At 40.8% G+C, this 13,945-nt stretch overlaps 1 protein-coding gene across 10 annotated transcripts in view; it reads right to left on the reverse strand.

The window, feature by feature from the left end:
- KALRN (kalirin RhoGEF kinase) overlaps positions 1-13,945 on the reverse strand; it is a gene marked incomplete at its 3' end in the record, with an annotated part of 654,541 nt that overhangs the window by 75,123 nt on the left and 565,473 nt on the right. For all 10 annotated transcript variants that reach the window (XM_082458482.1, XM_082458476.1, XM_082458483.1 and 7 more), the window contains one exon: positions 419-699. In XM_082458482.1, coding sequence (XP_082314608.1) covers positions 419-699 — 281 coding nt within the window. The remainder of the gene's footprint in view (positions 1-418; positions 700-13,945) is intronic.

A 13,945-nucleotide genomic window follows, 5' to 3' on the forward strand; every position in this document is an offset into this window, starting at 1 on the left:
TAAATCGGTCACAAATCAAACTGGCAATGTCTTTTTTTTTCCCTATTGTTTTGATTTGTTTTTAATTTTTTTTTTAAATTGAACTAAACAGATTCATAGACACAGAGAACAGACTTGTGGTTGCCAAGGGGGAGGAGGGGAGGGAGAGGGACGGACTGGGAGTTTGGGGTTGGTAGATGCAAACTATTACATTTAGAATGGATAAACAACAAGGTCCTACTGTATAGCACAGGGAACTATATTCAAACTGGCAATGTCTTGAGAATACAAAGATCACCTAGGCCCAAGAAGACCAACTACTGGGAACCAGAGTCTGCCTAGTTTACAAACCCCGGGGAAGGATGCCTCTCGAGGCTCCAGGAAGGAGGTACATCAGAAACCCCTCCTGATGGAAGGCCCTAGAGCCTCGAGTAAGTACCTCGTCAGCGCTGTCTCCCTGGGGGGTCGTCTCATCCCCAGGCTTGGGAGATCCCAGGTCGAAGCTCTTCCGACCATCTCGTACTTTCTTCTGCTTCTTGATGTTTCCGTCTGCCTTCCCGCTGTTGAGCCGCCGCACGGGACTCGTCAGCCACTTCTTCAGGGTGTTGGTGGAGCGCTTGGGCCCAGGGGAACTGTGGATGGAGTTCAGGGAGGGCTGGGCCTGCAGGTTGGCCACCGACTCGGACTTGCCTCCGTTTTCACTTGAATGAGAGTACGCATCTGAGGAAAAAGAATAGACAGACACGGCTGTGTCAGGGGCAGTTAAGGCAGGCTGCCAGCCTGGGAGAAAGACAGCTCCAACCCCAGGAAGCTAGGGCACCAGGCAGAATGTCAAGGCCAGCTGCAGAGCCTGGTCAAGGAAACCCTGTCTAGAGGGTAAGAACTGACACTCACTCAATCCACAGGTGTTATGGATACAGGAGTAGACAGAAGACAAAGACTCCTGTAAAATCAAGATTCTAAGCAAGAACCATCAACCAATAACAATGTCATAGAGCACCTATGAGTATTCTAAAGTTGTATAAGACACAGATTTTATTTTCATAGATGCCTTTCTAGCTACACACACACACACACACACACACACACACACATACAAAGAGGGAAAGAGAAGAGCCAAAGAGCAAGACAGAGCACGCAAAATAAAGATAAATGCACAAAGCAGTATGCGGTTAATTGCCAAAGGGCTGGCGTGGACTCTAGACCATAAGGAAGCAGAGCTGAGAGGAGGGTCAGATCAGCGGAGGCAGGACTGGTCTGAAAAGCTTTAACGGAAGAGATGTGTCTGAGTAGAAGAGAAGGGAGAAGGAATTCCAAAAGCGGGAGGTGGCAGGAACAAAGGCACAGAGGCAGGAAAATGGAAAAACAAGTTAACACAGCCCTTAAGCAGATCCTTTCAATGAAATAAAGATGAACAGAGAAGGAGAAACTGGACAGAAAGAAGAGTGAAAACATTTAATAGTAAACTAGAGGAGTATGAACTTTATTGTGAGACGCTAATGGGAAAGGGGGCAAAAAGGGCTTTTGTTTGCTTGTTTGTTTTTTAATTAATCTGGTAACTACAGACAACATAGCCCTGGGAAGAGGGATTGGAATCCAGAAGGCCACACTAGGAGGACATGGGGAGGACAAAGGAATGAATGTGAGGCATTTCAAAGCAAGAAGTGATACGGTTAGTATCTGGATGACACATCACAGGTGAGCTGTCTCTCTTACGCTGCTTCTTCTCATTGCCAAAGAGGTCTTGGGAGAATACCTGACCAGATTCACCTCAACCCCTGATGGGCCCTGTGGCCCTGGTACCAGTTTGCACACTGGTAGTTAAACCAAACACATGACTAGGTATTTACACAAAGTACTGCCGTGGCTTTTTACACCCACTGGTCTCAAAGACCGAATCATCTTTTCCTATACAGTAATGACTTTATCCTAGACCGAGACTAGAGGTCTAACCTGGCCTTGGAGGCCCGACGGCCTAGACCTGTCCAATACATTAGAAACCGAATCTTAAAATAAAGAGAATAAATGTTTTTGCCAGTAGAGACCTGCCTCCAGCTTCTATAACCGGCTGATCTCACAGGCACCAAGCTCAGGCTCTTGACCCTGCGGGAATTTTCTTAGATATGGTTAGAGTTCTGTGCATACTTTAGAAAACAAGAACAGAATATCTGCATGTACAACCATTAAAAATTGAGCTTCTAAAGCCCCCTGGTATGAAGGATAACTCATAGGGTTGCTCGGCTCAGGGAATATTTAGTGATCGACCGACTTGGTTGACATCCCTTTAAGGACAAAGCTGTAATCTTATCTCAGAGAATTCTGTGCTGGCTGTGGTCTTGGGTGTGTTGACATTATTTCTGAAGTGTTTGGTATGGGTCAAACTCCTGTTCTCAGAAGCCCGGGTGATAAACATCTCAGCAGCACCACTGCAGCACTAGTAGTGGGACCAGGGCCTCTTATCTCTCTGCTGATAAGCTGCAGAGGCTTTTCATTCACCAGGCCCCTGTGATACCACAAGTCTCTGTTAAATCCAAGCCTTCAAAACTTAGATTTATCAGCATATGTTGTGTCAGCAGAGCTAGAGGCCCAGCCACATTAACTGTGCCTTGTGTTACTAAATAAGACGGATGACTGCCTAAGTTTTCTGTTCCATGACAAACCACAGCCTGGCTTTGAGATTCAAGAATGTAAATTTTGACTGACCATTCTGCTCCTCTCTCTATCATCTGATTCTGCTTTGGTGCATTCTGTACAAATTAATGGCAAGTGTACAGATTATAAAGTACAAATTAAAAATCAAGAGTATTCTCAATTTTGTTTCAAGTTTCTTCTGTGTAAACAATCAGGGCCATTCAACCACAGCCCACATAAAAGAGAACTGAAGAGTTGGAAGCAATCTCTAACTTGTCATCTAGTTAGGGTCCCGTATTGAGACAGGACTATTTCTAAATCACTTTGAATGCATAGTTACAAAAAGATGTGGCATCATTTAGTCTAGAAAATGTGTACTTAGTTCATTGCTACTTCAAAGAATAATTGGCATGTGATGCTCATCCCATTTTTGGAAGATGGCTGCGATGAGCGGTTTGAGAATTTATTCTAGACCTTTCCGGGCACAACAGTTAACTGACTGATTTGTAACAACTACAACAGTAATACTGTTATCTCATCAGATCTTTCCAAGCTGAGACAGGTACTAAGTATGAGTATCATCTTAGGAAATAGAGTGTTCCAGGAAACCGAGGGTCATCATTAGTGCGGCAGAGAGGCAAAATTTAAACCCAGATCTGACTCCACTGCACATATATTTAATTCTATTCCCACATCTGTGTCTACTCCATGAATTCTGTTAGCCTCTATAATTATTGTAAAAAGGAACATCAAGTTGTTAGTCTATGTGACATTTCAAATAGACATTTATATATAATTTATGTTATTAAATTTCAATGCTGAAAACAATCTCAGTCTCACTGATTTTACAGATAAGGCAATGAAAGCTTGTATATGGGAAATCCATGGTCACAAATTAGTTAGTCATAAAGCTAGGACCAGAATCCAGGCACCTCTACATCTCTCCAGGGTTCTGAACCAATGCTTTCTCTTCAGCCCTGAGGCATTAAAAACTGCCCATAAGATTGGTATCTGGTTTTAAGCCACTGGGAAGACAAATGTGTCCTTGGACACTGCAGAAATAAAGTTCCCTGGTATGTCCAACTTGCTTCCTAGATCATAGAAAATAATATTCTGAGGCTGATTTTACTATGAGATATTTTTATTTTTTTCATTTTGTTTTGGCTGCACCACGCAGCATGTGGGATCTTAGTTCCCCAACCAGGGATCGAACCCTCACCCCCTGCAGTGGAAGCATGGAGTCTTAACGACTGGACCGCTGGGGAAGTCCCACTATGAGATATTTTTTAAATAGAAAAAAATATAGAAAAAATGTAACATCCAAATACCCACCACCTAGATATGATAAGTGTAGACATTTTTGCCATATTTGTTTCAGTTTTTTTTTTAATCTTTCTTTTAATTGAACTATAGTTGATTTACAAAGTTGTATTGGTTTCAGATATACAGCAAAGTGATTCAGTTATACATACATATGTGTGTATATATACACATATACATTCTTTTTCAGATTCTTTGCCATTATAGGTTATTATAAGATATTGAATATAGTTCCCTGTGCTACACAGTAGGTCCTTATTGTTTATCTAATTGATATACAGTAGAGTGTATATGTTAATCCCAAACTCCCAATTTATCCTCCCCCATCACTTTCCCCTTTGGTAATCATAAGTTTGTTTTCTAAGTCTGTGAGTCTGTTTCTGTTTTGTAAATAAGTTCATTTGTATCATATTTTTTTAGATTCCACATATAAGTGATATCCTATGATATTTGTCTTTCTCTGTCCGACTTACTTCACTTAATATGATAATCTCTAGGTCCATCCATGTTGCTGCAAATGGCACTGTCATTCTTTTTTATGGCTGAGTAATATTCCATTGTGTGTGTGTGTATACACACACACACACACACACACATGCACCCCATCTTCTTTATCCATTCATCTGTCGATGGATATTTAGGTTGCTTCCATGTCTTGGCTATTGTAAATAGTGCTGCTATGAACACTAGGGTGCATGTATCTTTTCAAATTAGAGTTTTCTCTGGATATCTGCCCAGGAGAGAGATCACTGGATCATATGATAATTCTATTTTTAGTTTTTAAAGGGATCTCCATATTGTTCTCCATAGTGGCTGCACTAATGTACATTCCCACCAATAGTGTAGGAGGGTTCCTTTTTCTCCACATCTTCTGTAGCATTTGTTATCTGTAGACTTTTTCATGATGGCCATTCTGACCAGTGTGAGGTGATACCTCACTGTAGTTTTAATTTGCATTTCTCTAATGATTAGCGATACTGAACACCTTTTCATGTGCCTGTTGGCCATCTGTATGTCTTTGGAGAAATGTCTATTTAGGTCTTCTGGACATTTTTTGACTGGGTTGTTTGGTTTTCTGATATTAAGCTGTATGAGCTATTTGTATATTTTGGATATTAATCCCTTGTTGGTAGCATCGTTCACAGTATTTTCTCCCAGTCCGTGGTTGTCTTTTAATTTTGTTTATGGTTTCCTTTGCTGTGCAAAAGCTTTTACATTTAATTAGGTTCCATTTATTTATTTTTGCTTTTGTTTCTGTTATTCTAGGGGAGAGATCCAAAAAAATATTGCTGTGATTTATGTCAAAGAGTATTCTGCGCCTATGTTTTTCTCTAGGAGTGTTATAGTATCCAGTCTTATGTTTAGGTTTTTAATCCATTTTGAGTTTATTTTTGTACATGGTGTTAGAGAATGTTCTAATTTTGTTCTTTTACGTGTAGCTGTCCAGTTTTTCCAGTACCACTTATTGAAGAGACTCTCTTTTCTCCATTGTATATTCTTGCCTTTGTTGTAGATTAATTGACCATAAGTGCATGGGTTTATTTATGGGCTTTCTATCCTGTTCCAGAAAAGGCTCTTGATAAAATTCAACATCCCTTTATGATAAAACTCTCTCCAGAAAGTGGGCGTAGAGGGAACATACCTCAACATAATAAAGGCCATATATGACAAACCCACGGCCAACATCATACTCAACAGTAAAAAGCTGAAAGCATTTCCTCTAAGATCAGGAACAAGATAAGGATGCCCATTTTCACCACTTTTATTCAACATAGTTTTGGAAGTGCGAGCCACAGCAATCAGAGAAGAAAAAGAAATAAAAGGAATCCAAACTGGAAATGACATGATGCTTATATATAGACAATGCTAAAGACACTACCAGAAAACTGCTAGAGGGGCTTCCCTGGTGGCACAGTGGTTGAGAGTCTGCCTGCCAATGCAGGGGACATGGGTTTGAGCCCTGGTCTGGGAAGATCCCACATGCCGCGGAGCAGCTGGGCCCGTGAGCCACAACTACTGAGCCTGAGCGTCTGGAGCCTGTGCTCCGCAACAAGAGAGGCCGCGATAGTGAGAGGCCCACGCACCGCAATGAAGAGTGGCCCCCGCTTGCCGCAACTGGAGAAAGCTCTCGCACAGAAACGAAGACCCAACACAGCCAAAAATAAATAAATAAATTAATTAATTAATTAAAAAAAAAAAAAACTGCTAGAGCTCATCAATGAATTCGGTAAAGTTGTAGGATACGAAATTAATATACAGAAATCTGTTGCATTTCTATACCCTAATAACAAAATATCAGAAAGAGAAATTAAGTAAACAATCCCATTTATCATTGCATCAAAAAGAATAAAATAAATGCCTAGGAATCAACCTACCTAAGGAGGCAAAAGACCTGTACTCTGAAAATTATAAGATGCTGATGAAAGAAACTGAAGACAACACAAACAGATGGAAAGATATACCGTGTTTTTGGACTGGAAGAATCAATACTGTTAAAATGACCATACTATCCAAGGCAATCTACAGATTCAATGCAATCCATACCCATGGCAATTTTCACAGAACTAGAACAAAAAAAATTTTTAATTTGAATGGAAACACAAAAGACTCCGAATAGCCAAAGCAATCTGGAGAAAGAAGAATGAAGCTGGAAGAATCACACTCCCAGACTTCAGACTATACTACAAAGCTACAGTATCAAACACAGTATAGTAAATGCTTACTCTCATTTTCTGTACTTATCTCCCTGTGGACTGGAAACATCGCCCACAAACCTTCACCATCTGTAGATCGCACATTGAGTAGCACAGCTCTCAACTCTAAAGCATGTATTTTAAGGTGGAACTGCTCGGTTTTAGTGAATACACATCACTAGCTTCACTAGGTACTGCCAAATTGCTCTCTGATTTACTCCCACCAACCGTGTGCAAAAGTTCTCATCTTCCTGTATTCTCCTAGGTGTTTCAATATGCACCATTAGTACATAATTTTCCTCTGGAAAAATTAAATGTGCTCTCCCTAACCCAAAATACCTACTTCAAAGAATGAAGTTGAGATGAAATAGAATGTTTCAAGGAGAAGAAATAAAAAGGTAAAATCCAGTGCCTCTAGACCAATAGGAAATGCACCCTATAGTTGATTTCTCAGCCACAAACTGGAAAAATAGGAAGCTTGGCAGGGTAATCCATGAGGTTGGAGGTCCAACTTCACAGACTCTGAATTGCATGAGTTGAATGAATTCCCATGATTGATCATGGGAATATGAAGATACTAATGAAATCAACAAAATCTAAATAAATAAGCCAACAAACAACAAACTCTTATCCACCAGCAGACTTCCATACTATTTTTTAGCCATGCTTCCTTCAATTCCCAAGCCACCTCTCTAAACTGCCCAATTTCTTCCTTAATACCTAAGAATAGAAGACATGATGCATGGTCACAGAACACATTCCAAAGCTTTACCAATGACTAGAGAATTCTTGACACCAACACTCATCTTTTAATGATATTTTGTTCAAGTTGATTAAAAGAGAAAACTCTGCTGGTATAATTTTCCTGCCCTGATTATATGATTCAAGAATAATCTACTGGTGCCTACTCTATGGATTGCAACAGAGAGATGGCAGCACTGGACAGACACTCAGGCCTCTGTTTCTTCATCTACAAAATAGACAGATTAGACAGAGTGCATTCAAAGCCTTGCTCTACCACTGGCTAGCTCTGTGACTCTGGACCAATTACTTGATCTCTGTGTATCTTCGTTCTCTCATCAGTAAATGAAGATAATATTAGTATCTATCCTATAGGATTGTTATTAGGATTAAGGAGTTCATATTTGTGAAGTACTTATAACAGTGTCTAATTCCACTGGAAGTACCATCTAAGTTAAATAAAAATCAATAAAACCATAACTATCTCCCCTAGTTCCATGTCTGTGATTCTATTCTGTATCTTCCTTCACTCCAACTGTATGTTCCTCTAAAGGCTAGACTAGATAATGTAAGCCATTTTTAGCCTCAAAGCACCTCATGAAAACAAAGAAAAACTTAAGGCTACCAGTTGCCATTCTGCGTTACTCTCCCATCCCACTTCAAATGACCACTCCTACGATCAATGCCTGAAATCTCATTGGAGAATAAGGTAGTCACATCCTTGGGCTACCATGTCATTGTTGTCCACTCTCCCACCATTAAGAAGTTTAGGCAGCACAGGTTATTCCCTGGAGATGACATGTGTCTCTTTATCTACAGGATATCTATCCCTCAGAATGCGAGCTTCTGATGGGCTTGATGACCAAGCCACTGAACAGCTGTTGATATTAGGGTCTCAGATACCATCATGGGGTTAGAATAAACATGCCAATGTTATTGGCCTAAGACTTGGGACAAAGGCTCCATAATTCTAGGTATTTTAATCACAGTAGCACGTTTCTAAGCAGCACAGGAGATGAGAGCTGTCTGCTTGACATAAAGATGAAAATTGGAATAAAGCCCATGAGAGTTTACACACTGAACACATCCTAATAAGTCCATTGTCTATGTCAAACATTCTTTTAGTTGGGAAGCCCTTCATTAGCAACCAAAATATAAGATATTTGTGTACCACATGCATAGTAACTGAATATACTAGAAAAATTTTTTTCCTTCCACAGTGGCATATTGTTTATGAAAACTTTCTTTCTTTTGAAATGTATTTTTTAATTAAACATACTGCTTTTACAACAATCTACAATTTGTATTTTGGTGAGGAATTCCTGAAACCTCTTCATGATGTGCATGAATATACTAGAAATTTTTTTTTTCCTTCCACAGTGGCATATTGTTTATGAAAACTTTCTTTTCTTTGAAATGTATTTTTAATTAAACATACCGCTTCTACAAGAATCTACAATTTTCATTTTGGTGAGGAATTCCTGAAACCTCTTCATGATGTGCATGAATATACTAGAAATTTTGCTCATTTATAAATTCAATTTTCTTTCTAAAATGTTTTGCCTCATATTTCTTTCACTTTTTATGTTACACCTAAAAAAAGGCTTCTACCCTTTTTGGTTTCATGTAAATTTTGTAAAACTATTCTGAAAGAATACATTGTGTACAAGTCACCACAGAATGCAAATTTAGGATATGGCAAATGCCTTATGGCTGCATCCACAGGACTGATATCTATTATTTTTTCTAATCACAAAATATTGGTTCTGCTTTCTTTCCACTGACCTCAAAGTGAGTTGAAAGTAAAGAAGGACCACATGTCATAGACAAAAAGAGAAAACAATTCTATTAGTTTTGTGGGTTTAATAGCCCCGAAGACCAGGAGTGGTGTCCTTACAAGTGCTAGGCTGGGACCCCATAGAGTTCACATATGCACAGGTGGCATCCAAGGTTTTGGTGGATTATGAGTACCCCAGATGCATAACTCACTAAGCTGGCCCACCATTTTCTACACTGACTTCAAAGGCACAACTCAAGAAGGAAAACTCATTTCAATCCGTTCTTCTGGAGTTCAGTGATGGTATTCAATCACACCCCAAAGGCATGTCTTCCACATACTGTATTATGTAATTGCTAAAAGATAGGGGGTCTAGTTGTTCTTTACTAGTCATACCTCATCATCCACCATCTAGTTGGACAATAGGTCTATAAAAGTCTCCCTGGTATTCATCATAATATTGTATTGGAAGCTTTGACTCCAGTAGCTGATATCAGAAGAAATCACAAAAATTCCTAACATCACTAGATATTTACAGAAAAGTCCTTTAAACTCCTGTTCTTTTGTCTTGCTTTAGCTCCAATGATACAAGAATCATTGTAAACATCCTTATTGCTCTCCATGGCTTGAGCTATATAAGGTAAATGCATTTCAATACATCTGTCTGAATAGATTATATACCCAAACATTCTTGTTTCCTTTGGCTTTCTATAAATAATTTACTTAATATAAAAATCATAGAAGTATCGCACATACATTTTTTTCACACTGGAAACTGCACATCTAGAGAAGGGTGTATGATGGGAAGGTCAGGGTGAAAATTCCCTGGGTAATAAATCCATAAATTCAATTGTTTGTAAGCATGGAGAGCACAAAACCTACAGTAAGTATTACTACATCTTTCATGATGTAGGAGAAGGGCCCTGGCAGGCCTTTTAGCAGAATGCTTAGCAAAGCCAATCTCCTGGTTGCACTTTCAGCTGAGGTCCTGAGGCTATGTACCACCAGTTACCTGGCATGGCTGGCTTCCCTGAAAACCAGTTGGTTGCCCATCTTGGTGTCTGGGTCACTTGGTGCCAGAAGAAGGATGCTATGGTGACAGCAATAGGACATGGGGGAGGGGGAGAATCAGCCTGGTCCAGAAACACTGTCTCTTAACACTAGGAAACTTGTTGCCCTTGCAATTGCTCCTACCACAATGTTAGACTAAAGCTGGCAAACATCTTGCCTCAGGATATTCCTTCCCCCATCCCTTAGCCAGATTCAAGTCTCAAATGCATAGTGCAAGCCCCTGCCTCCTGCTTACTGAGCCATAGCTTTCACACACTTAGTTCAGGAATTTCTTCTCCAATGAGTCCTTTGCCAACTCACCATTCTTTTTTTTTTTTTAATAGATCTTTATTGGAGTATAATTGCTTCACAATACTGTGTTAGTTTCTGTTGCATAAGAAAGCGAATCAGCCATATGCATACATACGTCCCCATATCCCCTCGCTCTTGTGCCTCCCTCCCACCCTCCCTATCCCACCCCTCTAGGTCATCGCAAAGCACCGAGCTGATCTCCCTGTGCTATGCTGCTTCTCACCAGCCAACTCTTTTACACCCGGTAGTGTATATATGTCGATGCTACTCTCACTTCGCCCCAGCTTTGCCCTCCCACCCCATGTCATCAAGTCCATTTCTCTACGCCTACTTCTTTATTCCTGCCCTGCAACTAGGTTCACTCTACTCAGGCTTTATGGGTTTTTTATACATTTTTTAACATCTAAATCTCTACCATTTATAATGTCTGTGTCTGATTTTTCCCATTAAACTAAGAACACAAAATGAAGGACCACTCTGAGTCCCAAAAGCACATTGCATTAGGCTCTATCTTACTTTATTCCTACTTATTGGTCCCCTTCTCTTCCCTATACTGCTGTTCCTATCCTGGTAGCATGTGCACAGAAATCTGAACCACAGGGACAATTCCAAATCCAGTGGCATCCATATAGGGCAGAAAGCCTTTTCATCTTCAGAGCCCATGGACATAAGCTCTTCACATCAAGATCTTTTCCAACAGACAAAACAGTCTCCATGAGGGTGAAAAGTCAGCACCTCTGGCTTTAATCTAAATGAACTCTTCAGAATTCTGTTCTAATTCAGTCCAGATCTCCCTTGACTACTGCTGGCTCCTTCAGTGCCCTGTCCCCACCCCCCCTGCTTTGCCTTCCATCAGGATGCCACTGGATGCAGAGAGTAAAATGAAGTTTCCAACTGCTTGTCCTCAGGTCTCCTTGGCCTCAGCTTCCCCTGTGTAATCTTCTCTCTGAGCCAGAGACAGAGGGAGGAGCAACCTCAAAGGGCACTGAGTCCGTGCCCTCCCCCCACCCCAGACAAGCACATCCTAAACACGCAAGGCCAGTGCTATGACAGGCTGTCACACTGGATCACGTGATTCACTAGTCCCCCTAGTTGGTTTTAGAAGTTAAGGGCTAAAAATTCTCTCTCTACGTTCCAGGGGTAGATTCTGCAGCTTGACATGTCAGGTCAGGCAAAAGTCAGTGAAAGCAGCTCTGTCGCCCTTCGGAGAGCAAATACTCCAGATACTATTTCCATCAATATGCCGGTTTCATTCTCTCAGACTTGTCCACAGCCTCTGGAGAGGAAATGCACATTGTTTCCTAAACTGTGGAGTAGGGAACTCTCCTAAAAGGCTTCTGAACTGTTCAAAACATCACCACCAGAAGAGTGTGGTAAAACTTTCCAAACTGAGACTGAAGAAAGGACACGTCATATTAGTATAAAACCTAAATACAGAATTTTTATTTAAGTGATGGGCTTGTAATAGGGCTACAAGAATCAGTGGATCAGTAGGAACTGAGGTCACCGGGGATCTGTTTTCTTCTATAAAGATATCATGAGCACAGGGAGGTCTTCTAATCATGACACACGGTAACTGTCAAGTCCCAAGCCTGGGGAAGGTGTCTTCTTCTGCCCTCTCCTCATATGCCATCTTCCCAAGCGCATGCCTGGCAGGGAAGTCAAATGTCCATGGTAAAATAGGACCACTCCTGAGTCCAGGATGTATCCACACTGGAGCTTTCCCCTAGGCCTTCAAATAAGCCCTCAAGTGGGTTAAATGTAAGCTGTCTAAAATAACTTACCCTACTACCTTACATGGTAACATTTTCCACTTTTCAGAATGTGTGAACATAAACAAGTTCAGCTCCAGTAATACCCACAAAACCTCAAAATAACATTATACAAGTTACTGTATATAATTGAAGACTCTCTCAGAGAATGACCAAGACTATCTTTCAGTTTTTCTGTCCTGCAAGCTAATTCTTCATTCACAAAGATTTCTGCAAGAATATTTCTCTTTCCATTCCTGCTGTCACTGCCCTAATTCAGAGCTTTTAAATCCACTTGCTTTAACTATGTAAAAACCTCCAAGTTGGTTTCTCTGCAGCTAGTCTTTTTCTCTTATCCATTCGACATCTCTCTGCTACCAGAACAATTCTATTGCTTTGGGCAAGTCCCTGTTCAAAACTTAATTAACAAAGTCTAACTTGTCAGCCTGCCATTTAAGGTACTCCATGGTCAGGCCTGAGCTCACCTTTCCAGCTCTCTGAGCTTCCACTCTTTGATAATCCAAGGTTCTCGAACTGTGGTCCCCAGACCAGCAATGTGACCATCATCTGGGCCCTTGTTAGAAATGCATATTCTTGGGTCCCACTCCAGAGGTACCGGATGAGAAACTATGGGGGTGGCCCAGCACTGTATTCTAACGAGCCCTCCAAGTGAATCTGATGTACGTTAAAGTTTGGACACAACTATTCTATTTGAACCACCTGCTTTAGGCTAATTATTCAGTTCACTGCACCACCCATGTTGCATTTCTCATTGCTCAAACCATTCTGCAGCCTCTCGGCTTGTCTAAAGCCTACCTAGGACTTCTTAGATGACTAAGCCCAGCATGTTCTCCTATTTCTCTGGGAGTACCTCTCGTACCATTCACTTGGCACTGATAAATGCGTGTTTATGTACCTTACCTCTCTAACTCTAAGGAAAGTCCTTGAGGACAGAGATGTCCTCCATCTTTGTATCCCCAGCACAAACTCTTCAGTCATAGAGGAGCTCATTAAATGGCTGGTGATGAATAGCTAAGGACAAAGCAAGAGAAATCATTGGAGTCTGACTATTTTTAGGCCCAGAGACCTCTAAGAAAAAGTCAATGTTGCTGAGGCGCTCATCTCTAAAACTTAGCAATGTGAATATCAATATAGGCTCGTGCTTCCTGTTCCTTAAGATGTTCAAACTGTCGCCCAGTCAATTAAGATGGGTTAAAGAAGTTACCTGTTTCTTTTCTGCAGGACTTCTAGGAACCTTTAATATGCTAATTAACATGCTCGTGTAGATGATGACTCTCCAAAGGGAACATTTACCAAATTCTATTAATATGTTGTAGAAAGCAGTGTGGCTAGCTAGCATCGTTCTTGGCTATTTTTCCATCTCAGTCTGGAATACAAAAGGTGAATCGACTCCTGAGGATGGTATCCTGACAGCAGGGTTGACAGTCAAACTCAACCTCTTATGAACACCGAAGTAGGAGATGAGTTTATAGTCCAGGCCAGTTATTTTTGGCTATGTGCTATCACATCAGAGTCTACCCAGGAGCCAGTGGGAAGCCTGACCTGGATTCAACTTATAATGTGCCCTTCAGTAGTAACCTTAACCAAAGGTAACCATGCCAGGCTTAATTATAGAGGTGGAGGGAAAGAGTTAAGCAGGGTGTCACAGGAACATTTAAGCCTGTAATTAA

The sequence above is a fragment of the Balaenoptera physalus genome, assembly GCF_965194825.1.
Source record: "Balaenoptera physalus genome assembly, chromosome: 4".
Taxonomy (NCBI): Eukaryota; Metazoa; Chordata; class Mammalia; order Artiodactyla; family Balaenopteridae; genus Balaenoptera; species Balaenoptera physalus.